At 49.2% G+C, this 25676-nt stretch overlaps 1 protein-coding gene across 1 annotated transcript in view; it reads left to right on the top strand.

Moving 5' to 3' along the window:
- LOC115173769 (forkhead box protein O6-like) overlaps positions 1 to 2313 on the top strand; it is a 60926-nt gene extending 58613 nt beyond the window's left edge. The window contains exon 2 of the mRNA XM_029732142.1: positions 320 to 2313. Coding sequence (XP_029588002.1) covers positions 320 to 2152 — 1833 coding nt within the window. The 3' untranslated portion in view covers positions 2153 to 2313. The remainder of the gene's footprint in view (positions 1 to 319) is intronic.
- The last annotated feature ends 23363 nt before the right edge of the window (positions 2314 to 25676 follow it).

Raw genomic sequence — 25676 nt, 5'->3', positions numbered from 1 at the left:
ATAGGGGTAGAGAGGAGAGGAGTGGAATGAGAGGAGAGGAGAGCTACCGATTGGCTATAGCTCTGAGGCACTTCGCTGCTCCCTGCGCTCCTTATTCTCTCCTCCATCCCTCTCTTTTTATCTCTCGCTCAGGTGAAATAGTTTGGTGGTGATTTCAAATGATTGTGTGTTTTAAAAAAGTGATAATTTCACCCTAAATGTTCTCTTGGGTGTTAATGTTTATCTCCCCTCTCTTTTTCCCTCTCTCCCCTCTCTCTTTTTCCCGCTCTCCCTGTCTCTCTCTCTCCCTCTCTTTCCTTCCCATCTATCTCTACTCCAGAACTCCATCCGCCACAACCTGTCCCTCCACACTCGGTTCATCCGTGTCCAGAATGAGGGCACAGGGAAGAGTTCCTGGTGGATGCTGAATCCAGAGGGGGGGAAGATGGGGAAGGGACCCCGGCGACGCGCCGCCTCCATCGACTGCCCCAACGGCACCAAGTTCCTGAAGAGTAAAGGACGAGCCAGGGGGAAGAGGGCTGGAGCTGGAGCTGGGAGTGGAGCTGTTGGCCGGGGCAGACGGCAGGGTTATGGTCTGGGTCAGGGGGCTCGGCCGGGGATGCAGCAGGGGTCTCCGGAGCATGGTAGTCCTGCAGGGAAGGGCGGAGTAGGGGTGGGAGGAGAGGAGTACGATGCCTGGACGGATCTCCACTCCCGGACCTCCTCCTCAGCTTCGACGCTCAGCGGCTGCCTGTCTCCCATCCTGGCTGAGGCTGAGCCAGATGAGCCAGAGGAGGGAGGCCTGTCCTGCTCCACTTCCCCACGTCTTTATCCCAGCCCTACTTCCACTCGCTCCCCTGCCCTGGGCACTGGGGGGCACTGCCCTGGAACCTCAATGGAGCTACCCCAACTCACTGACCTGACTGGGGCTATCAGCCTGGACGAGGGCTACCCCCACCCCCAGAACCACCCTCAGACCCAGCCTCGTAATGGCTACCCCAGCCCCTACGGCTCCAGCCCCAAGGGGGAAGGCTCCTACTGCGGCCCCGTCTATGGGCAGCCATCCCTGGGTATGCTGCGGCTCCACGCTCCCATGCCCATGCAGACCATCCAGGAGAACAAGCCAGCCAGCTTCCAGCGTCCCCTGAGGGCCTACTCAGAGAACAATGCCCTGCAGAGCCTGCTGACCGGAGGGCCTGGAGGTCCTCAGTACTGCAGTAAGGACATGGTCACACTGGGAGGGCAAGGAGGGGAGTCACACACGCTCCTCACCCAGGTAACCAATCAGAGTCGCAGCAGCCACAATCATAGCCATAGCAACCATAATCATAATAACCATGAGCACGGACACAATCCAGGCCCACACAATGGTCACGGCTCAGTTCACGACCAGAACCCCAGCGGTCATCATCAGAATGGTCACCACAATCACGGTCACCCCAACCTGGACTACAACCATAGCCACAAACATCACCTCAGCCCCGGAACTGACTACAACCAGAGTCACAACCACAAACTGAACCCAAGCCATGACCACACTACCCGGTCCAATCAGGGTCACCTCCACGGTCATCTCCAGGGTGGACCTAGACCTCCAGCCATCCAGGCTCTTTCTCCCAGAGTCAACACAGATATCCTGCAGCCCTACAGCCTCAAAACCCCCACTCCAACCCCTAGCCATTATGGCCCCCTCGCCCCCCACCTCCCCACCACCAATCCCCCGTCCTTGCCCCCCAACCCCGCCTCAGTTCTTGACATACCCCAGGACCCCTGCCTCCGCCTGGCCTCTGCCCCGGCACCTCACCCCCACCCCCGCCACCAGCCCTACCCCGGTACCACCTACCACCAGGGTATAACCATGACTGACTCCTGGCATGGCTACTACCACCACACTCTCCACCCCTCCCAGAACTACCAGGGACACCCCCACCACAGCACTCACCAACCCAACCGCATGGCTCCAGACCTGGATGTAAACGTAGACGTTCTCCCCAGCAGCCTAGACTGTGACGTGGAGTCCATCCTCCTCAATGACTTTATGGACACAGAGGGGATGGGGATGGACTTCAACTTTGACGGCTCCCTGTCTCAAGGAGTGGGCATGGGCATGAGCATAGCGGCTTTCGCCGGAGCACCCCAGGGACATCACAGTCAGAACTGGGTGCCTGGGTGAAGGGGATTGGTCGGGGAAGCCCAAAGGCCAATCAGGACACAGCAGAAAGGCTTTCACCCACAAGGCTGAGCTGCAGGGGTCAGAGGTCAGGGATCAGGGTCAGAACGTACCCTTGGACTGACTGACTGATTGACTGTGATGCTTAACGCTACAAGACAAAAGAACTGAATATGTATTGTCATGTTGTTTCCTGAGGGTCCCTTACAATCTCTATTCTCTCATTCCCTCTCTTCCTCTCTCTCTTTGTTCATTCTTTCCCTCTCTGTTCCTCTCTCTGTGTTCTCTCTCTCATTCCCTCTGCACGTGCTCATTCTACTCCCTCTATCTCTGTGTCCCTCCTCTCTCTGCTGTGATGGAGTAGCACCACAGCACCCTCCCAGCTCTGTGTTATACCCCTGGTTCATGTCCTTCAGTTGGTCTGCTATACTGTATCATTACAGTAACACTGGTCTGCTATACTGTATCATTACAGTAACACCGGTCTGCTATACTGTATCATTACAGTAACACCGGTCTGCTATACTGTATCATTACAGTAACACTGGTCTGCTTTACTGTATCACGCACTTTACATCCATCGCTTTCAAAACAGAAGCAGTATAACAAAGACCAGGGGGAAGTTATAGTTTGTGTTGGCTTAAGTTGAATTTATGCAAACCACTTTATTATCCATCTCTTCTTATAAAAAAGATAGAGGCGGTATTTTACAGGATCAAACAGCTGCATAAATAACTAGGTTCAGCGGGTTGAGATGATTGTTTTTCATATGGGTTGGAAGGTAGGGAGGTCGGGGAATGGGTGGATGGAGGGAGGGCTGGCTTCACCAGGGACAGGGAAAATTCTCCTTCTTCCTCAAGGATGGAAGGATGAAAGGAGGGAGGGATGGAGGGATGGAGGAATGGATGGATGGATTGAGGATTGGGGGTCAGGAGTTCTCCTTCTCTCTGTTGGTGTCACCCAACATACATGGATGGAGGGATGGACGAATAGAGGATAGATGGAGGATAGAGGGATGAGGATAAGCTTTGTTGGTTGGTTGCTATGTCCCCCAGAGTGGTCCAGGAGGACAGCCATCTATCAGACAGCCTTCATCACCAGCTAGGGCCTCCATTTAAATGCACAATCTCCTCTTTAATCTCTTTAAGCTACGGTGATGCATCACTATTGCAAATTTAATACGCCACTCTATGTTTCTCCCCCCTTCTATTCACCTCCATCTGGACACACACACACGCACGCGCACGCACGCACGCACGCGCGCGCACACACACACACACACACACACACACACACACACACACACACACACACACACACACACACACACACACACACACACACACACACACACACACACACACACACACACACACACACTCCATTCACCTCCGGACACACTGGCTTAATGTGTTTTGGCCAAAGTGATGATGTTAAAGTCACTGTGTACTGAATAGCGGAGGAAGGAGAAATGGAGCAATGGGGGGAGGAAAGGGGAAATGGAGCAATGGGGGGAGGAAAGGAGAAATGGAGCAATGGGGGGAGGAAAGGAGAAATGAAGCAATGCGGGGAGGAAAGGAGAAATGCTAATATTCCCTCTGTGCCTCTTCCTCTCCATTTGGTGGATTTATGTAGCTCTCCTCTTAATGAAATAAGGAGCTTTCTCCCTGCCTGCTCTGCTTCCTGAAGAGGGTTCTCGTTCAACCCCAGCCTAGCTGCTTCCTCTAACTGACCAACCACACAACACAACAGCTTACTCAGTCTAGGGGCCGTCCTAAATGGGTCCCTGTCCCCTACACACTGAGTGTACAACACATTAGGAGCTCTTTCAAACTGCACCGGTTTGAGTGTGTCAAGAACTGCAACGCTGCTGGGTTTTTCAGGCTCAACAGTTTCCCGTGTGTATCAAGAATGGTCCACCACCCAAAGGACATCCAGCCAACTTGACACAACTGTGGAAGCATTGGAGTCAACATGGGCCAGCATCCCTGTTGAACGCTTATGATACACCTTGTAGAGTCCATGCCCAGATGAATTGAGGCTATTCTGAGGGCAAAAGGGGATGTAACTCAATATTAGGAAGGCGTTCCTAATGTGTTGTACACTCAGTGTATATTGCCCTCATTTTGGACTCTATTCCCTCTACACTGGGATAATTCTGTCCAGAGACTCTAATGACATCAACTCCATCATCTGTATTAACTATCCTTGGTTAAATCTGAAATGGTATCCTTTACCCTAGAGCACTCAAACCTAAGCCTCTGGCCAAAAGTAGTACCCTAGGTTTGCCCTAGGTTACTGCTGATGGACTTGATGTCCTCAGTCCTTAGACCTCAGTACAGCCCCTCTTGTCCCATCCTCCATTCCACCTCTCACACACAGCAGGGTAAAGCCTGGCATGTTTTACACTAGTGAATTGGCACACTGATTAACACATTCAGCAAGATAACAATTATTTAGTGCTATCTCCCCTTCACAGAAACTCTCCTCCTATCCTCTCTCTCTCTCTCTCTCTCTCGCTCTCTCTCTCTCTCTCTCTCTCTCCCTCTTTCACTGTCACATTCCTTCATTCCCTCCATCCCATTCACCACCCCCCTCTCTATCTCGCTCTCTCTTACTCTCCCTCTCTCTCATCCTATCACATCCTCTCATCCAGAGGTTAGGCAGAGGGGAAACAACATTAATTCCCTGGCTAAAGAGATAAATGATTTATGATTTATTTATGCAAGTGTTGGTGTTTTCTCATCTCATCTCCCTGGCACCAAGTCATAATTCTCTCTCTTCAGAAAGCACAAGGGAGATTTTAGAGAGGTTTTGTGCGTCCAGTAACAGGGGAAAAAAGCCAGGCTATTAGTGCTTGAACAACAAGGTCCTCCTGGTCCGAGTTCACATTGTATTAACGGTACAAAGAGCATAGGAATTGGCTGGCTATACAGCACAAACAGATCTGGGATCAGGCCAGTCTTCTGCCACTCCACCCTTCAGATTCCTACAGTATCTGTTGTCTCTAGTCGAGCTTTACTTTGCTGTTGTCTGTTTTCTTGTGGTCGTCCTGTTCTGTGATCGTCAGTGAGGTCCTTTGTCTTGATAGGGTGCTTTGTGTTCGCAGCATTTTTATTCCAGGAGGGGGGGGGGGTGCAGTGTCCTCCAGTTTTGTCCTAGCACCTGTCCTGCATGTTTGAGAGAGAGAGCGAAACAGAGAGAAACAGAGAGTGAGAGAGGGGGGGAGAGAGAGGGAGAGAGAGAGAGAGAGAGAGAGAAGGATTGAGAGAAGGAGAGGTATTTTTAGGGCAGAGGCTAGAAGGGAGGTACAGGGACAAGGAGAGAAAGGTAGAGAGACTAGGGAAGTTAGAAGGGAGAGAGAGAAGGAGAAAGAGAGAGAGAAAGGCAGACTGTGAGACAGTGATATTTTCCAGCCGAGTAGCTTCCTGTAGAACTGGCCTTTTGAATCAGGCCAAATGTCAAGTGCTACTCTGCCGGCACCAACACGCTCAGATCAGATAACTATCCCTCTGCTCTGATCAAAGAGGAACAACGACGGGTATCTTCACAGGGTTTTCTCTTCCGTTCGTTGTTCCTTTCTTTCTTTTTGACTTGAGATGGCGCGATGGCATATTTTTGTAACCCGACTGTAATTTCGTGTCTGGCCCCAGCGTGCATTAGCTTGTGTGTTGAGCATCTCATGAGTGTGTGTGTGTGTGTGTGAAGCACACATGATGATGTTCAAGATGATGTACAGAATTGATGATGGAAATCCCTTGCCCTGTAATATCACTTGTCCTGGTCTCCTTCCAGCCAGGTCACCCATGATACAAGTCAGTGTTCGACGTCCATCCATGTCTGAGGACATCGGGAGATGACATGGAAACCGGCCGCTAGGGGCACCAGTGAGAGCTGTTACCTTCAAGTAGGTTTTGGTTGTGAACGAGGATGGTGGATGGTTGTTAGCATTTGCCTCTGATTCCAAAGGTTGTAAGTTCAAATCCAGTGCTAGAAAGTTGTTTTAGACATTTTTGTGTTAAGCCTTTCCCAAACATTAACCCTTACCTTAACCATTCGGCATTCATGCCTAACCTTAACCCTAACCTTAAAAATTCTGAGTTAATTCCTAAACTTACCTTTAAACACTTCCAAATTTAACATTTGTAACAACTTCCAAATTTGTCGTTTGTAACAACTTCCAAATTTGTCGTTTGAGAAACATGGATGAACGTCTAATTCTGTCGAGACTGTGAGATCTAGTTGCTCCTTCATGCCTGGTGAGGCACAACATACATATACATACACACACACACACACACACACACACACACACACACACACACACACACACACACACACACACACACACACACACACACACACACACACACACACACACATACATACAGGTTATATTTATTGGTTGAGAAGATAGGTTCTGTGCTGTGGCCCTTTGACTCCCTCAGTCCCTCATTATCTTTATTACAGAGACATGATGATGCTTCCATTACAATCTGATTCTGTACATAATCTATATTGGAGATAAAATGGTATTATAATTTTTTGGGACAAGCAAAATATCAATTTCTTTTCTAAAATGATGTGTCTGATCATCTGTGACTATAAAATAAAACAAAAGAGAACATAGACTTGTTTTGTTCCTGTTTATTTGTGTGTGTGTTTGTGTGTGTGTGTGTGTGCACATGTGCACATGTGCACGTGTAAGCCTGCCTGTGTGTGTGCGCGTGTGTACATGTATGCATGAGTGTGTATCCGCTCATTCATTAATTTGTGTGTGTGTGTGTGTTCCTTCATAGACACACTGCTGTGCATTAGATGTGCCAGCCAACCCCAGCAGTACAGCCCCTGTCATTATTACCATACTATAGCTGTAAATCCTGACACATCACAGCAGTAAAGTGGGGTCTCTTGGTGTGTATGTGGGGGAGTGAGCCAGTAGGAGGCAAGAGAAATGGAGGGATATGTGAGTGGGTGGGACTGAAATGGATATCAGAGGTGACTTTCAGTGGGATAAACTCTCATAACATCCATAAACACAAACACACACACATATAAACATATTAGCTCACGAACCTAATAAAAAACAGACCAAATGAGTTGTGTGTGTGTGGTGCACACTAGCAGGTGCGTTGTGTGTGTGTACCAGCCATAAACTGGTGTGAAAGTGCTGACGCTCAGACAGACATATTCTTGGAGCTGAGAGATCCCCTGCAGGCCTAGTAACCTTGAGCTCCATCCCCCAGCCACGGTAAACCAAGTCAGGCATACCAGACTGACAGTGTGTCCCCGTCCACAGCCCCGTCCACATACACACACAGCCCCACTGGAGCCCAGCAGGGGGGCCCTAGCCTATGGCCTGACTACAACCTGCCCTGAGACCCCCCAGTGTGTGAGCGTGCTACTGGCCTAACCTGTCTACTGCGTTATAAGAGAGAGAGAGTGAAAGAAAGAGGAAGAGAAAGAGGGAGAGAGAGAGAGAGGGCGAGAGAGAGAGAGAGAGAAAGAGAGCGAGAGAGAGAGAGAGAGAGAGAGACCAGTCTTCACTTGCTCCATTCATCTATATTTCACAGCATTTTCAATTAGTGTCTGAGTGTGGTTGGAGAGAGAGAAAGAGAGAGTGATAGAAAGAGACAGAAAAGGAGACATGTCTCTGTGGGCTGTCTGCTCCAGGTCACCGTGTCCTGGTGATGCTCTCTGTACCCTTTCTACCCCAGACAACGGAATCCTGCCTGGGCAGATCTGAGGCAGGGAGGGGGTCCTACTACCGGAGAGGGGAGTCCTATATCTGGACCACAATACTGTCTGGGTAGGGGTAGGGGAGGACAGGGAGACTGGGGGAGGATAAAGGGAGAGCAGAGACAGGGGGAGACTGGAGTATCAGAGGATAGAGAATAGAGGAGGGGGGACTCTGGAGTATCAAGAGGATAGAGAATAGAGGAGGGAAGAGACTGGAGCATCAAAGGATAGAGAATAGAGGAGGGAAGAGACTGGAGCATCAAAGGATAGAGAATAGAGGAGGGAGGAGGGAGGAGACTGGAGTATCAGAGGAAAGAGAAAAGAGGAGGGAGGAGACTGGAGCATCAAAGGATAGAGAATAGAGGAGGGAGGAGGGAGGAGACTGGAGTATCAGAGGAAAGAGAAAAGAGGAGGGAGGAGACTGGAGCATCAAAGGATAGAGAATAGAGGAGGGAGGAGGGAGGAGACTGGAGTATCAGATGAAAGAGAAAAGAGGAGGGAGGAGACTGGAGCATCAGAGGATAGAGAATAGAGGAGGGAGGAGACTGGAGTATCAGAGGATAGAGAAAAGAGGAGGGAGGAGACTGGAGCATCAGAGGATAGAGAATAGAGGAGGGAGGAGACTGGAGCATCAGAGGATAGAGAAAAGAGGAGGGAGGAGACTGGAGCATCAGAGGATAGAGAATAGAGGAGGGAGGAGACTGGAGCATCAGAGGATAGAGAATAGAGGAGGGAGGAGACTGGAGCATCAGAGGATAGAGAATAGAGGAGGGAGGAGACTGGAGCATCAGAGGATAGAGAATAGAGGAGGGAGAAGGGAGGAGACTGGAGTATCAGAGGATAGAGAAAAGAGGGAGGAGACTGGAGCATCAGAGGATAGAGAATAGAGGAGGGACTTCCCTGCAGTTTGGAACAGCTGTGATTTGCAGTCGCCTGGTTCTCCAGGGGCACCAGTCTGCAGAGAGGAGACATGAGGCCCCAGGCATAACCCCAGGCTATTCACAGCAGCCATATGCCCAGCTAAGGAGGAGTACAGACTATGGATGAGGCCCTATGTTACCGTATGACTGGGAATCAATGGCTGGAGTGTTGAGAGGAGACAGAGACCAGAGAGGGACTGAGGAGTGTTGTGTTATGTGATTAGGGTTAGGAAGCCAAGAGGGAATGAGAAGGCTACTGTTGTGTTGTCGGTGACCAGCCCAGGCCAGGTCAAACCGAGGCTATATTAGAGATGCCCCCCGAGCACCAAGACATACAACTATGATGTCAAACATCTCCATGGTCTGATAGACCAAACCGTACATGAAAGCAGAACCAGCTACTGTAACTGCAGGGGAAACGAAACGCCAAGCAAAGTGACGGGTAGAGTAGGAATTGAATTAACGTTCTGAAGCAGAGCTGTACCTGCCTCTGGGAGAAGGAAGGATAGAAGGGAGGAGAGGGGCTCTCCACTCTCAGAATCATTGAAGTTGTGGGTCTGCCTCTCCGTGACCATCCAGCCAGACAGGCGGGCAGGCGGTGGACCTGTGGCAGTTAGCTGCATATGAAAGTGTAATGAGATTGCCTTGCATAGAACCATCGTCTCTCTCTCTTCCAGGAGAGCTGGACCAGGATGGTGAGGCAGAGTGTGGTATAATGTCACTGACACCTGGGGAATAGCAGAGCAGAGTGGCCTGGTGAACGATACAGAGCCGGAGGACAAGCAGTGTGTGCATGCGTGTGTGTGTGTGTCAAAGCAGTGATGGGAGGACAACGTTTATGCTACACACTGATTTGCTCTGATGGACGCAATCTGCCCCATTGGCATATCTAGCCGTACCTACTTCCTCGCTCCCTGTCTCAGATTCTGCCTGGTTGTGCATATTGAATATAGTTTGGACACAATTTTTTCAGTTTTGATTGAACAAAAAAACGTCCTTAAAAAGAGACCAACCACGTCATGTTAGTGAAGGTGTAGGCAGAATGGTCATAGGTTTACTACTTCATGTGTGATGTGTTTTTATCGTACTCATCTTCAGATCCACAACATTCTATTCTCTGGTATACCTCACCGTGTGTTCTGCTACTACCTGCCCCAGGGACTCAGATAAACATACTTTATTACAACGTCCACCTCTACCATCTAAGCTGGGATAACTGCTTGTTTGATTACACACCTTTTTTGGTCTACCAGTTAATTCAGTTAGCTGAGATGGACCTAAGGGAGCTGTAGTTCTGGATAGTGATGTGATGTTGTACTGTTGTAGGCTGTAAGTCAAAGCGTCAGGTTAAAACAGAAAGATACAAAAATAACAATGAACCTAGTACTAGTAGCCTCCCCTTAAAGTGAATTAAAAACAAAACACTACATTTTAAGTAAGAAGTAGGCATTGGTCTGAAAACGAAAAAGAAAGGAAATTCACGAGTACCGCAAAGCCTTCTCCACCCATGCTCTACCAAGGTTTTCCAGCACACAACTTTGACCAACTACAGTAGCTATGTTTGTTGATTGTATGCAGGTTGCTTAGGATTCAAACATTCTCAAACAGCCTAATTCATACTTTGCCTGTTCAACCTCTCTTTCGTATCGTCTGAGATTCCCAAAGATTGGAAAGCTGCCGCGGTCATCCCCCCCTCTTCAAAAGGGGAGACACTCTAGCCCCAAACTGCTACAGACCTATATCTATCCTACCCTGCATCTCTAAGGTCTTCGAAAGCCAAGTTAACAAACAGATTACCGACGATTTTGAATCACACCGTACCTTCACCGCTATGCAATCTGGTTTCAGAGCGTGTGTGTGTGTGTGTGTGTGTGTGTGTGTGTGTGTGTGTGTGTGTGTGTGTGTGTGTGTGTGTGTGTGTGTGGGTGTGGGTGTGTGGTGGCATAGTCTTCCATAACATGGTGTACTGGGGAATGAGATGTTTAATCTATGACTAGGTCAGAGGTCTTGGACTAGGATGAGGATGGGGATGGGGAATGAGTAAGGTAGGGAGGGAGGGGTGGGTGGAGGAGGGTGGGAAGAGAAGGAGGAGGTGGATATAAGAGGCAGGGAGGGAGGGTTGGAACAAGGCAAGAAGGGAGGGAGGGATGGAGTGAGGATGGAAGAGAGGGAGGGGGTGGATAAAAGAGGGAATTTGGGCATCTTAAAGTCTTAATTACGTTCCTTCTTCTCAGCTGGTGGCAGGCGTAAATGGAGATCCTGAGGGATCCAATGATCCACTTTCTGATCTCCTCCACATTTTACTGATACACACACACACACACACACACACACACACACACACACACACACACAGATGCAAGTATACATGCACGCAAACACACTCATGCATACACACACACACACACACAGACAGCTCAGCCGCTGATCAAAAAGAAAGAGCGTTGAAGAGAGGCCTAGATGCTTGAAACTCTTGGGACCTTATCCAGTGTGGGGTTGCTGTGGTTGTCATTGAAACCAACAGAAGTTTGAATTGTTGAATTCCTGCAAACAAAAAACAACAGCAGCACACTTACCTAGGAGAGAGAAAGCGAGAGAGAGAAAGAGAGCGAAAAAGAGGGAGCGAGCGAGGGAGAAAAAATATTGAACGGTATCATGAATAGATAATAAATATTCTCTCCATGCCAGCTCTAGCTGAAGGCATTTGTCCCAAATATACGAGGCAGCATCCATCTGAGTTGACCTGCACACCGCACACACACACACACACACACACACACACACACACACACACACACACACACACACACACACACACACACATACACACACACACACACACATACACACACACACACACACACACACACACACACACACACACACACACACACACACACACACACACACACACACACAAACACACACAAACACCATCCGCCCACGTTCACACTGTTATAAAACAACGAGGGGCTGCTTTGATGTTGGAGAGACACCATCATCTCCGACCTGGGGGACCGACACTACACATCACAACCATGGCAATGGCCCATAATGCACTGCTCAGATGAAGTCATGCTGTTCACATACAGCGTCATCACTGTCTCCCAGGAGCCAATCACAAGATACCTGTATGGGGTCGTGAGGTCACAGCAATGGTCTTCATGAGAAATGTGTCCACATGGTAACGGGCACTGTGGCAACTGTATTCATATCTGGTTAAGACCAAATCAAACATCAAATACAAAGATGTATACAAATGTATACCTGTCTGATTCAGAGGGGTTGGGTTAAATGCGGAAGACACATTTCAGTTGAATGCATTCAGTTGTACAACTGACTATGTATCCCTCTTTCCCTTTCCTTTTCATACACAAGTCAAATGCATCCTCAGTTTTTAGGACTGGATTGGTAGAATAGGCATATATGGTATAGGCATTGTTTATTCTATAGCAGAAAACCAAGTCCTGTATTTTATAAAATATGTGTCACACCCTGACCTGAGAGAGACGTTTTTCTCTGTTTTGTTAGGTCAGGGTGTGATATGAGGTGGGCATTCTATGTATTTTATTTCTATGTTTTGGCCAAGTTTGGTTTCCAATCAGAGGCAGCTGTCTATCGTTGTCTCTGATTGGGAACCATACTTAGGCAGCCTTTTCCCACCTGTGTTTTGTGGGTAGTTGTTTTCTGTTTTGTATTCGGAACTGTTGGCTTTTCGTTTTGTTTCTTTTGTTCTAGTGTTTCATTGTTTAATAAATTAATAATGAACACTTACCACGCTGTGCTTTGGTCCCCTCTCTACGACAGCCTTAACAGAACTACCCACCAAAAATGGACCAAGCAGCATGCCCAGGAGGAGCAGGGATCCTGGGCTAGGGAGAAGAGAGAGTGGAGGACGTCCTGGACCTGGGAGGAGGTAATGGCAGGGGACAAGACCCTGCCATGGAAGCAGGTGGAGACTGCGCAAGCGGAACGGCGATGCTATGAGGAGCTAGCCCAACGACGGAAGCCCGAGAGGCAGCGGCAAAAAAAAAAATGGGGGGGGGGGCACACGGGGAGATTGGCGAAGTCGGGGTTGAGACCTGAGCCAACTCCCCATGCTTACCGTGGGGAGCGAGTGACCGAGCAAGCACCTTGTTATGCGGGGATGCGCACTGTGTCGCCAGTGCGCAGCTACAGCCCAGTGCGCTCGGTGCAAGCTTCCCACAGTTGCCGTGCTAGAGTTGGCAGTCAGCCAGGAAGAAGTGTGCCAGCTCAGCTTTCCTGGTCTCCAGTGTGTCTCTTCGGCCCAGGTTATCCTGCGCCAGCTCTACGCACAGTACCCCCCGTTCACCAGCACAAACCAGTTCGTCCTGTGCCAGCGCTCCGCCCTTGCTGGGCTAAAGTAAACATCCAGCCAGGACCGGGTGTGCCAGCCCTAAGCTCCAGACCTCCAGTGCGCCTCCACGGCCAGTATACCCTGTGCCTGCTCTGCGCACCCAGTCTCCTGTGCGTCTCCCCAGTCCGGTGAGACCGGTTCCAGCTCCACGTAGGAAGCCTCCAGTGATGATCTGTGGTCCGAAGCCTCCAGTGATGAGCCATGGCACGAAGCCTCCAGTGATGAGCCATGGCACGAAGCCTGTAGTGATGATCCATGACACGAAGCCTCCAGTGATAATCCATGGTCCGGAGCCTCCAGTGATAATCCATGGCATGAAGCCTCCAGTGATGATCCATGGCCCGGAGCCTGTAGTGACGATCCATGGCACGAAGCCTCCAGTGATAATCCATGGTCCGGAGCCTGTAGGGATAATCCATGGCAAAAAGCCTATAGGGATGATCCATGGCCCGGAGCCTCCAGCGACGCTCCCCAGTCCGGAGCCTCCAGCGACGCTCCCCAGTCCGGAACCTCCTGAGACGGCCTGCAGCCCGGAACCTCCTGAGACGGACTGCAGCCCGGAACCTCCTGAGACGGCCTGCAGCCCGGAACCTCCTGAGACGGCCTGCAGCCCGGAACCTCCTGAGACGGCCTGCAGCCTGGAACCTCTTGAGACGGCCTGCAGCCCGGAACCTCCTGAGACGGCCTGCAGCCCAGAGTCTTCAGCGGTGGTCTGCAGCCCAGAGTCTTCAGCGGCGGTCTGCAGCCCAGAGTCTTCAGCGACGGTCTGCAGCCCAGAGTCTTCAGCGGCGGCCTGCAGCCCAGTCTTCAGCGGCGGTCGGCAGTTCAGAGCCTACGGTGATGATCCACGGTCTGGTTCCTCCGGCGACACAGAAGCGGGGGGATCAGCGGGCGGTGTGGGGGCTACACCCCAAACCAGAGCCGCCGCCAAGTATAGATGCGCACCCGGACCCTCCCCTATAGGTTCAGGTTTGCGGCCGGGAGTCCGCACTTTTTTTTGGGGGGGGGGGGGGGGTACTGTCATGCCCTGACCTGAGAGAGCCGTTTTTCTCTGTTTAGTTAGGTCAGGGTGTGATATGTATTTTATTTCTATGTTTTGGCCAGGTATGGTTTCCAATCAGAGGCAGCTGTCTATCGTTGTCTCTGATTGGGAACCATACTTAGGCAGCCTTTTCCCACCTGTGTTTTGTGGGTAGTTGTTTTCTGTTTTGTATTTGTTACTTGACGGAACTGTTGGCTTTTCGTTTTGTTTCTTTTGTTCTAGTGTTTCATTGTTTAATAAATTAATAATGAACACTTACCACGCTGCACTTTGGTCCCCTCTCTACAACAGCCTTAACAATATGAAGCCAACTGAACTCAGAATTCTGTGAAGGATGGATTAATATAATGGTAATAGGAAAGAGAGCGAGAGGGAAAGGGCCATAGAGAGAGACAGACAGAGAGAGAGACAGAGAGGAAAGGAAGACAGAAAAAGGAGAGGGAGATGTAGGAGAGAGATAAAAACAGAGAGAGAGAGAGAGAGGAGGGTCTCTGTCACTGTGCTGTCAACTTCTCCGTCAGAATAGATCCATCACCTCAGCTCTCAGCAACAACACGTCAGACTCCACATTAACATAAGTACAGTTCGAGAAACAACCGACATTATACATCCTGTCTACTGTACTGCACTGTGCCAACAACATTCTGAAGCATATTTGACAGAAGGGTTTCTGGATTGATGTATCTGGATTCTGGTGTATTATAACAGTTGTGCATACCAGTAGCAACTGGAAGTCCTGCACATTGACATTGATGTGAAAACTGAAACGTTGAAATAAAGGTGCACTTTCCCTGTTCAATACATTTCATTAAATTAATAAATAAAACAGTTATAATCATTGGAGGGGGAGGAGTCAAGATGTGAGGTGAGATAGTGAGACAACGCAGCCGCCATCTTCCTCCATCATCTGCACTGTGATCAGCCATCTTGTCAGGTGAAGAACAGACACTGGGGGCTTTGTCCCTGTTTAACCCCCCCCACTGTCTCTAACACAGCGGTAGGGGTAAATAGTGGAGGAGGTGTGTACATATAGCACAGTATGGCAGTGCAGATGCTCCACTGGGACTGGCACAGCTGTGGCACAGCACTGGGCCGTTAACGAGCCTTATCACACACACACACACACACACACACACACACACACACACACACACACACACACACACACACACACACACACACACACACACACACACACACACACACACACACACACACACACACACACACACACAACCAGTCAATGACGCACCCTTGTGAAGAATGAGAATTTGGGTTGGATGAGAGTGAATCAGACAGTGACTGTAAAGAGGTTCACTTTCAATCTGAATGCCAGGTTGAGATATACATATAAGGGTGTGTTATCTCAGGGTGAGACAGTGTACACACACACACACACACACACACACACACACACACACACACAGACCCCCACCACCCCAAGACACACCACGGCCTTCATCTTCTATACTTTCCATTCAGCCAGCCAGCCATTCACTGTGGATTCCAGATGACTTGGCCCTCACCAGTGAATACACCAGCAGAGCAGCCTCACCTCCCAGACAGAGCTATAAGTGGACTCTGTCTGCTTGCTGACTTTTGTAGTCTCTCTCTCTGTTTTATAGTCTCTCTCTCACACACTCCTCCTGACCTGTGGTTGTCTGTTATGTGGCAGGGAGAGGAGTCCAGGCTACGGTGTACGGAGGAGTACGGAGGAGTACAGGCTACTGTGTACGGAGGAGTACGGAGGAGTACAGGCTACTGTGTACGGAGGAGTACGGAGGAGTACAGGCAAGTATGTACGGAGGAGTACAGGCTACTGTGTACGGAGGAGTACGGAGGAGTCCAGGTACTGTGTACGGAGGAGTACGGAGGAGTACAGGCAAGTATGTACAGAGGAGTACAGGCTACTGTGTACAGAGGAGTACGGAGGAGTACAGGCAAGTATGTACGGAGGAGTCCAGGCTACTGTGTACGGAGGAGTACGGAGGAGTACAGGCAAGTATGTACGGAGGAGTACAGGCTACTGTGTATGGAGGAGCACGGAGGAGTACAGGCAAGTATGTACGGAGGAGTACAGGCTACTGTGTACGGAGGAGTACGGAGGAGTACAGGCAAGTATGTACGGAGGAGTACAGGCTACTGTGTACGGAGGAGTACGGAGGAGTACAGGCAAGTATGTACGGAGGAGTACAGGCTACTGTGTACGGAGGAGGCTACTTACTCATCCCACTCTCTCACTCTCTCTCCCCCCTCCATCTCTCTCTCTCTCTCTCTCTCTCTCTCTCCTCTCTCCCCTCTCCCTTCTCTCTCTCTCTCTCTCACCCAGCTGAGGTGTCTCCTCTGTCCTCTCTCTTCCATCCCTCCATCTCGCCATCCCTCTCTCCTCTCTCTCACCCAGCTGAGGTGAGTCTCCTCTCTCCTCCATCTCTCCATCTCTCTCTCTCTCTCTGAGTGAGTCTCCTCTTTCTGCTGATTTATTCATGATGTGACTTCTAATATTATTCACTCTGACATGAGTCTGCATCTCAAATTAAAATCATCCAGGCGGAGAGTATGTGGTTATGTGTGTGTGTGTGTGTGTGTGTGTGTGTGTGTGTGTGTGTGTGTGTGTGTGTGTGTGTGTGTGTGTGTGTGTGTGTGTGTGTGTGTGCCAGTGTGTGCATGCGTGCATATGTGTATATGTACAGTATGTGTGTGTGTGTGTGTGTGTGCCAGTGTGTGCATGCGTGCATATGTGTATATGTACAGTATGTATGTGTGTGTGTGTGTGTGTGTGTGTGTGTGTGTGTGTGTGTGTGTGTGTGTGTGTGTGTGTGTGTGTGTGTGTGTGTGTGTGTGTGTGCTTTGTGTGCGTGTTTTTACATGCTTGCTTCCTTGTGTCAGTGTGCATATATAGGCTTTCGCTATGGCTACAATGAATATATACAGTGGGGTCCAAAATTATGGACACCTTTGATAAGCAAAAATGAAAAATTCAAATACTGAGCTATATTGTATGCTCCCACAAAAATATAAATTATATCATTTTATACTAATACACTTGCTCACAGAAATATGTTTTCTTTAAAAAGTAATAATTTATTTTCTCAAAAAGGAAGGGGTCAAAATTATTGACACCCCTGTTTTCAATCTGTCACGCCCTGACCATAGAGAGCCCTTGTTTCTCTATGGTGTAGTAGGTCAGGGCGTGACTGGGGGGTATTCTAGTTTATTATTTCTATGTGGGGTTCTAGTTTATTATTTCTATGGTGGTGATTTGTATGATTCCCAATTAGAGGCAGCTGGGAATCGTTGTCTCTAATTGGGGATCATATTTAGGTAGCATTTTTCCCACCTGTGTTTGTGGGATATTGTTTTGTGTTTGTGCATGTGCACCACCTAGCCACGTTTCGTTGTTGCTTTATTTGTTTTGGTCAAAGTTTCACTATAATAAATAATGTGGAACTCAACATCCGCTGCGCCTTGGTCCAATCATTACGACGATCGTGACAGAAGATCCCACCACAACAGGACCAAGCAGCGTGCCCAGGAGGAGAGTGTATCCTGGACTTGGGAGGAGATCCTGGATGGAAAGGGATCCTGGACTTGGGAGGAAATCCTGGCAGGACAGGATCGCCTTCCTTGGCTGGAGTGGCAAACGGAAGGTTATGATGGAGGACAGCGACGACGCCGGGGTTCGCGGCCACATAGAAAGCCCAAAAAACAGCCCGTAAATATTTTTTTGGGGGGGGCAATGGGTGGTCGGCGGAACCGAGGCGTGAACCAGAGCCAGTCTAGGAGAAGAGGTAGAAACTGGAGGAGAGTAAACAGAGAGAGTCAGAGACAGTCAGAGAGTGGATGTAGGTATTGGAGGAGAAAGAGCGGAGAGAGTTGTTGAGTTGGTGGAAGATGCACGACATTTGCCCTAAGGAGCTCCCTGTACTCGTCCTGAGGAGCGTGCTATTAGTCTGGTGAAATCTGTGCTGGCTCCACACATCAGGTCTCCAGTACGCATCCACAGCCCAGTAAGTCCTGTGCCAGCTCTCCCCACTCGCCTTGAGGAGCGTGTAATTTGTCCGGTGCCATGTGTGCCGGTTCTACGCACCAGGTCTCCAGTGCGCCTCCACAGCCCAGTACGTCCTGTGCCAGCTCCTCGCACTCACCGTGTGAAGTGTGTCATAGTTCCGGTACAATTGATGCCGGCTATACGCACCAGGTCTCCAGTGCGCCTCCACAGCCCAGTACGTCCTGTGCCAGCTCCTCGCACTCACCGTGCGAAGTGTGTCATCAAACTGGTACCATTGATGCCGGCTATACGCACTAGGTCTACTTCCGGATGCTGGAGTGAGTGGTCGTGCTGCGCCTCGCTCTGCGGGTAATATTACATTTCATTACATTACATTACATTACATTGGAACGATTTGATTAGTGTATTGTTAGCTAGCTACATAGTTGTATCTGCTGTCTTTGTATCAAGATAAAGGCGTAGTACAGAGTAACTATCGAGGTTAGCTAGCCAGCTACATTCTCTAACATAGTCAACAACGCGCCCACTGCTAGCTAGCTAACCCTACCAGCTAGCTGTATCATTTTTAGTCAATAAGATTTTTGCAACGTTAGCTTAACTTTCTGAACATTCGAGATGTGTAGTCCACTTGTGTAGCTAGCAGGACTGACTTTGTGTTAGCTAGCCAACGTTTAATTACTTCTGCGTTATGAACTAGACACGGACACGAATGATCCATTGGTAGCTTGTTGTTACCAAGTATTGGTGCTAACCGTGTGTTATAGGATGCTAGCATGCTAGTTAGCTAGTTAGCTATGGCGTCATAGGAGACGGTGCACTTGGTGGGTTTTCACGGAAGAACACTGTACCAAGTTATCTAGCGGAATAATCTAAGTTTGAGCCTATTCCTGGAAACATTGAACCACTGTAGTTTACATCAATTTTAATTTCTAGTGGTAGCTAGAAAAGTTATATTTTAGCGTTTTAGTGTTTCAGTGAATTGTTAGCGAGGGAGGCCCTGCTCTCTCGCTTCCCCAGTTGTTTAGTTAATTTTCATGCCAATCTCCTTTGCATTAGCGTAGCCTCTCCTGTAGCCTATCAACTATGTGTCGGTCTATCCCTGTTCTCTCCTCTCTGCACAGGCCATATAAATGCTTCACATCGTGTGGCCGCTGCCACTCCAACCTGGTGGTCCCAGCGCGCACGACCCACGTGGAGTTCCAGGTCTCCGGCAGCCTCTGGAACTGCCGGTCTGCGGCCAACAAGGCAGAGTTCATCTCAGCATATCCTACCCTCCAGTCCCTCGACTTCTTGGCGCTGACGGAAACATGGATTACCACAGAAAACACTGCTACTCCTACTGCTCTCTCCTCGTCTGACCACGTGTTCTCGCACACCCCGAGAGCATCTGGTCAGCGGGGTGGTGGCACTCGAATCCTCATCTCTCCCAAGTGGACAATCTCTCTTTCTCCCCTGACCCATCTGTCTATCTCCTCCTTTGAATTCCATGCTGTCACAATCACTAGCCCATTCAAGCTTAACATCCTTACCATTTATCGCCCTCCAGGTTCCCTTGGAGAGTTCATCAATGAGCTTGACGCCTTGATAAGTTCCTTTCCTGAGGATGGCTCACCCCTCACAGTTCTGGGTGACTTTAACCTCCCTACGTCTACCTTTGACTCATTTCTCTCTGCCTCCTTCTTTCCACTCCTCTCCTCTTTTGACCTCACCCTCTCACCGTCCCCCCCTACTCACAAGGCAGGTAATACGCTTGACCTCATCTTCACTAGATGCTGTTCTTCTACTAATCTCACTGCAACTCCCCTCCAAGTCTCCGATCACTACCTTGTATCCTTTTCCCTCTCGCTCTCCTCCAACACTACTCACTCTGCCCCTACTCAGATGGTATTGCGCCGTCGCAACCTTCGCTCTCTCTCTCCTGCTACTCTCTCCTCTTCCATCCTATCATCTCTTCCCTCTGCTCAATCCTTCTCCAACCAATCTCCTGATTCTGCCTCCTTAACCCTCCTCTCCTCCCTTTCTGCATCCTTTGACTCTCTATGTCCCCTATCCTCCTGACCGGCTCGGTCCTCCCCTCCTGCTCCGTGGCTTGACGACTCATTGCGAACTCACAGAACAGGGCTCCGGGCAGCCGAGCGGAAATGGAGGAAAACTAGCCTCCCTGCGGACCTGGCATCTTTTCACTCCCTCCTCTCTACATTTTCCTCCTCTGTTTCTGCTGCTAAAGCCACTTTCTACCACTCTAAATTCCAAGTATCTGCCTCTAACCCTAGGAAGCTCTTTGCCAACTTCTCCTCCCTCCTGAATCCTCCCCCCCCCTCTCTGCGGATGACTTCGTCAACCATTTTGAAAAGAAGGTCGACGACATCCGATCCTCGTTTGTTAAGTCAAACGACACCGCTGGTCCTGCTCACATTGCCCTACCCTATGCTTTGACCTCTTTCTCCCCTCTCTCTCCAGATTAAATCTTGCGTCTTGTGACGGCCGGCCGCCCAACAACCTGCCCGCTTGACCCTATCCCCTCCTCTCTTCCCCAGACCATTTCCGGACACCTTTTCCCTTACCTCACCTCGCTCATCAACTCATCCTTGACCGCTGGCTACGTCCCTTCCGTCTTCAAGAGAGCGAGAGTTGCACCCCTTCTCCAAAAACCTACACTCGATCCCTCCGATGTCAACAACTACAGACCAGTATCCTTTCTTTTCTCTCCAAAACTCTTGAACGTGCCGTCCTTGGCCAGCTCTCCTGCTATCTCTCTCAGAATGACCTTCTTGATCCAAATCAGTCAGGTTTCAAGGCTGGTCATTCAACTGAGACTGCTCTTCTCTGTGTCACGGAGGCTCTCCGCACTGCTAAAGCTAACTCTCTCTCTGCTCTCATCCTTCTAGACCTATCTGCTGCCTTTGATACTGTGAACCATCAGATCCTCCTCTCCACCCTCTCCGAGTTGGGTATCTCCGGCGCGGCTCACTCTTGGATTGCTTCCTACCTGACAGGTCGCTCCTACCAGGTGGCGTGGCGAGAATCCGTCTCCGCACCACGTGCTCTCACCACTGGTGTCCCCCAGGGCTCAGTTCTAGGCCCTCTCCTATTCTCGCTATACACCAAGTCACTTGGCTCTGTCATATCCTCACATGGTCTCTCCTATCATTGCTACGCAGACGACACACAATTAATCTTCTCCTTTCCCCCTTCTGATAACCAGGTGGCGAATCGCATCTCTGCATGTCTGGCTGACATATCAGTGTGGATGACGGATCACCACCTCAAGCTGAACCTCGGCAAGACGGAGCTGCTCTTCCTCCCGGGGAAGGACTGCCCTTTCCATGATCTCGCCATCACGGTGGACAACTCCATTGTGTCCTCCTCCCAGAGTGCTAAGAGCCTCGGCGTGACCCTGGACAACACCCTGTCGTTCTCCGCTAACATCAAGGCGGTGACCCGATCCTGTAGGTTCATGCTGTACAACATTCGCAGAGTACGACCCTGCCTTACACAGGAAGTGGCGCAGGTCCTAATCCAGGCACTTGTCATCTCCCGTCTGGATTACTGCAACTCCCTGTTGGTGGGGCTCCCTGCCTGTCCCATTAAACCCCTACAACTCATCCAGAACGCCGCAGCCCATCTGGTGTTCAACCTTCCCAAGTTCTCTCGCGTCACCCCGCTCCTCAGCACACTCCACTGGCTTCCAGTTGAAGCTCGCCTCTGCTACAAGACCATGGTGCTTGCCTACGGAGCTGTGAGGGGAACAGCACCTTCGTACCTTCAGGCTCTGATCAGGCCCTACACCCAAACAAGGGCACTGCGTTCGTCCACCTCTGGCCTGCTGGCCCCCCTACCTCTGCGGAAGCACAGTTCCCGCTCAGCCCAGTCAAAACTGTTCGCTGCTCTGGCACCCCAATGGTGGAACAAGCTCCCTCACGACGCCAGGACAGCGGAGTCAATCACCACCTTCCATAGACACCTGAAACCCCACCTCTTTAAGGAATACCTGGGATAGGATAAAGTAATCCTTCTAACCCCCCCCCCAAAAAAAGATATAGATGTTCTATTGTAAAGTGGTTGTTCCACTGGATATCATAAGGTGAATGCACCAATTTGTAAGTCGCTCTGGATAAGAGCGTCTGCTAAATGACGTAAATGTAGGTCTCCAGTACATCTCCACAGCCCAGTACGTCCTGTGCCAGCTCAACGCACCGGAACCTCCCGAGACGGTCCACGGACCGGAACCTCCCGAGACGGTCCACGGACCGGAACCTCCTGAGACGGTCCACGGACCGGAACCTCCTGAGACGGTTCGGAGCTTCTAGACACGGTGTCCAGTCCAGCTCCATGGCCGGAGCCCTCCTCTGCACCGGTGTCCAGTCCAAACATGGCATCCAGTCCCGCTCCATGGCCGGAGTCTTCTTCTGCGCCGGTGCTCAGTCCAGATACGGCGTCCAGTCCCGCTCCATGGCAGGAGCCTTCCTCTGCACCGATGTCCAGGCCAGGGCCGGTGGATCCGCGAGCTGAGCGGGTTCATCGTCCCGCACTAGAGCCGCCCCCGATGCTGGTGGGTCCACGGGATAAGCGGGTTCTTCGTCCCGCACCAGAGCCGCCACCGCCACTAATCACCCCCCTACCCTCCCCATTTGGTTTTGCGGTCTGAGTCTGCAACTTTTGGGGGGGGGGGGGGGGTGGTACTGTCACGCCCTGACCATAGAGAGGCCTTGTTTCTCTATGGTGTAGTAGGTCAGGGCGTGACTGGGGAGTATTCTAGTTTATTATTTCTATGTTGGTGATTTGTATGATTCTCAATTAGAGGCAGCTGGGAATCGTCTCTAATTGGGGATCATATTTAGGTAGCATTTTTCCCACCTGTGTTTGTGGGATATTGTTTTGTGTTTGTGCATGTGCACCACTTAGTCACGTTTCGTTGTTGCTTTATTTGTTTTGTTCAAAGTTTCACTATAATAAATAATGTGGAACTCAACATCCGCTGCGCCTTGGTCCGTCTCTACACACGATCGTGACACAATCCCTTTCAATGCCTCACCTTGTGAGGATAATGGCACTGAGCCTTTTTCTAAATTATTTTATTGGGAGGGATCTTAGACAAAGAATCCTTCCAGATCCTCGATATCCTTCCTCTGCGCTTATGGACTGCTCTCTTTAATTCAAATCATAGGTTTTCAATGGGTTTCAAGTCTGGAAACTGAGATGGCCATTGCAAAGCATTGATTTTGTGGCCAATTAACCATTTCTTTGTGGATTTTATTGTGTGTTTGGGGTTATCTTGTGGCCAAGTTGCATCCTCCTGGCAGAGGCAACCAGGTTTTTGGCAAAATATCCTGGTACTAAGTAAAGTTCATGATGTTTTTGAACTTAACAAGAGCACCTGGACCAGTGGAAGCAAAATAGTCCCATAACATCAAAGAGCCACCACCATGTTTTATAGTAGGTATGGGGTTATTTTCTCCTCATGCATTCTCATTTTGATGCCAGACCCACCACTGGTATGCAGGGCCAAAGAGCTCTAATACCCCCCTGTTGTAGAAAAGTATATAAGTATACAATAACTTCACCATTTTTTGAGCATACAATATAGCTCAGTGTTTGAATAACGTATTTTATACAGTCATTTTTGCTTGTCTTTATCCAAGGGTGTCAATAATTTTGGAACCCTCTGAATAAAATACACTTAAGTACAGTGCCTTCAGAAAGTATTCATACCCCTTGGCTTATTCCACATTTTGTTGTGTTACCGCCTGAATTCAAAATGAATTAAATATATGTTTTTTCGAACCCATCTACACATAATACACTATACTGACAAAATGGAGATAAAAAAATCTAGTAATGTTTGTGATTGTGTTGAAACTTAAATACAAAAATATCTAATTTACATAAGTATTCACACCCCTGAGTCAATACATGTTAGAATATCCTTTGGCAGCAATTGCAGCTGTGAGTCTTCTGGGCAAGCCTCTACGAGCTTTGCACACCTGGCTTGTACAATATTTGCCCATTGTTGTTTTTTCAATTCTTCAAGCTCTGTCAAATTGGTTGTTGATCATTGCTAGACAAGCAGATATACAGTTGAAGTCAGAAGTTTACATACACTAGGTTGGTCATTAAAACTCGTTTTTCAACCACTACACACATTTCTTGTTAACGAACTATAGTTTTGGCAAGTCGGTTAGGACATCTACTTTGCGCATGACAAAAGTAATTTTTCCAACAATTGTTTACAGACAGAATATTTCACTTATAATTCACTGTATCACAATTCCAGTGGGTCAGAAGTTTACATACGCTAAGTTGACTGTGCCTTTAAACAGCTTAGAAAATGACAGACAATTATGTCATGGCTTTAGAATCTTCTGATAGGCTAACTGATATCATTTGAGTCAATTAATTAAGGTGTATCTGTGGATATATTTCAAGGCCTACCTTCAAACTCAGTGCCTCTTTGCTTGACACCTTGGGAAAATCAAAAGAAATCAGCCAAGACCTCAGAAAAAAATTGCAGACCTCCATAAATCTAGTTAATCCTTGGGAGCAATTTCCAAACATTCGTCTGTACAAACAATAGTACACAAGTATAAACACCATGGGACCACACAGCCGTCATACCGCTCAGGAAGGAGACGCGTTCTGTCTGCTAGAGATGAACGTACTTTGGTGCGAAAAGTACAAATCAATCCCAGAACAACAGCAAAGGGCCTTGTGAAGATGCTAGAGGAAACAGGTATAAAAGTATATATCCACAGTAAAACGAGTCCTATATCGACATAACCTGAAAGGCCACTCAGTAATGGAAGAAGCCACTGCTCCAAAACCACCATAAAAAAGCCAGACTACGGTTTGCAACTGCACATGGGGACAAAGATCATACTTTTTGGAGAAATGTCCTCTGGTCTGATGAAACAAAAATATAACTGTTTGGCCATAATGACCGTTGTTATGTTTGGAGGAAAAAGGGGGATGCTTGCAAGCCGAAGAACACCATCCCAACCGTGAAGCACGGGGGTGGCAGCATCATGTTGTGGGTGTGCTTTGCTGCAGGAGGGACTGGTGCATTTCACAAAATAGATGGCATCATGAGGGAGGAAAATTATGTGGATATATTGAAGCAACATCTCAAGACATCAGTCAGGAAGTTCAAGCTTGGTTGCAAATGGGTCTTCCAAATGGACAACGACCCCAAGCATACTTCCAAAGTTGTGGCTTAAGTACAACAAAGTCAAGGTATTGGAGTGGCCATCACAAAGCCCTGACCTCAATCATATAGAAAATGTGTGGTCAGAACTGAAAAAGTTTGTGCGAGCAAGGAGGCCTACAAACCTGACTCAGTTACACCAGCTCTGTCAGGAGGAATGGGCCAAAAGTCACCCAACTTATTGTGGGAAGCTTGTGGAAGGCTACCCGAAACACTTGACCCAAGTCAAACAATATAA

The sequence above is a fragment of the Salmo trutta genome, chromosome 34 (assembly GCF_901001165.1).
Source record: "Salmo trutta chromosome 34, fSalTru1.1, whole genome shotgun sequence".
NCBI lineage: Eukaryota > Metazoa > Chordata > Actinopteri > Salmoniformes > Salmonidae > Salmo > Salmo trutta.
This window is presented reverse-complemented; position numbering and strand designations above follow the sequence as displayed.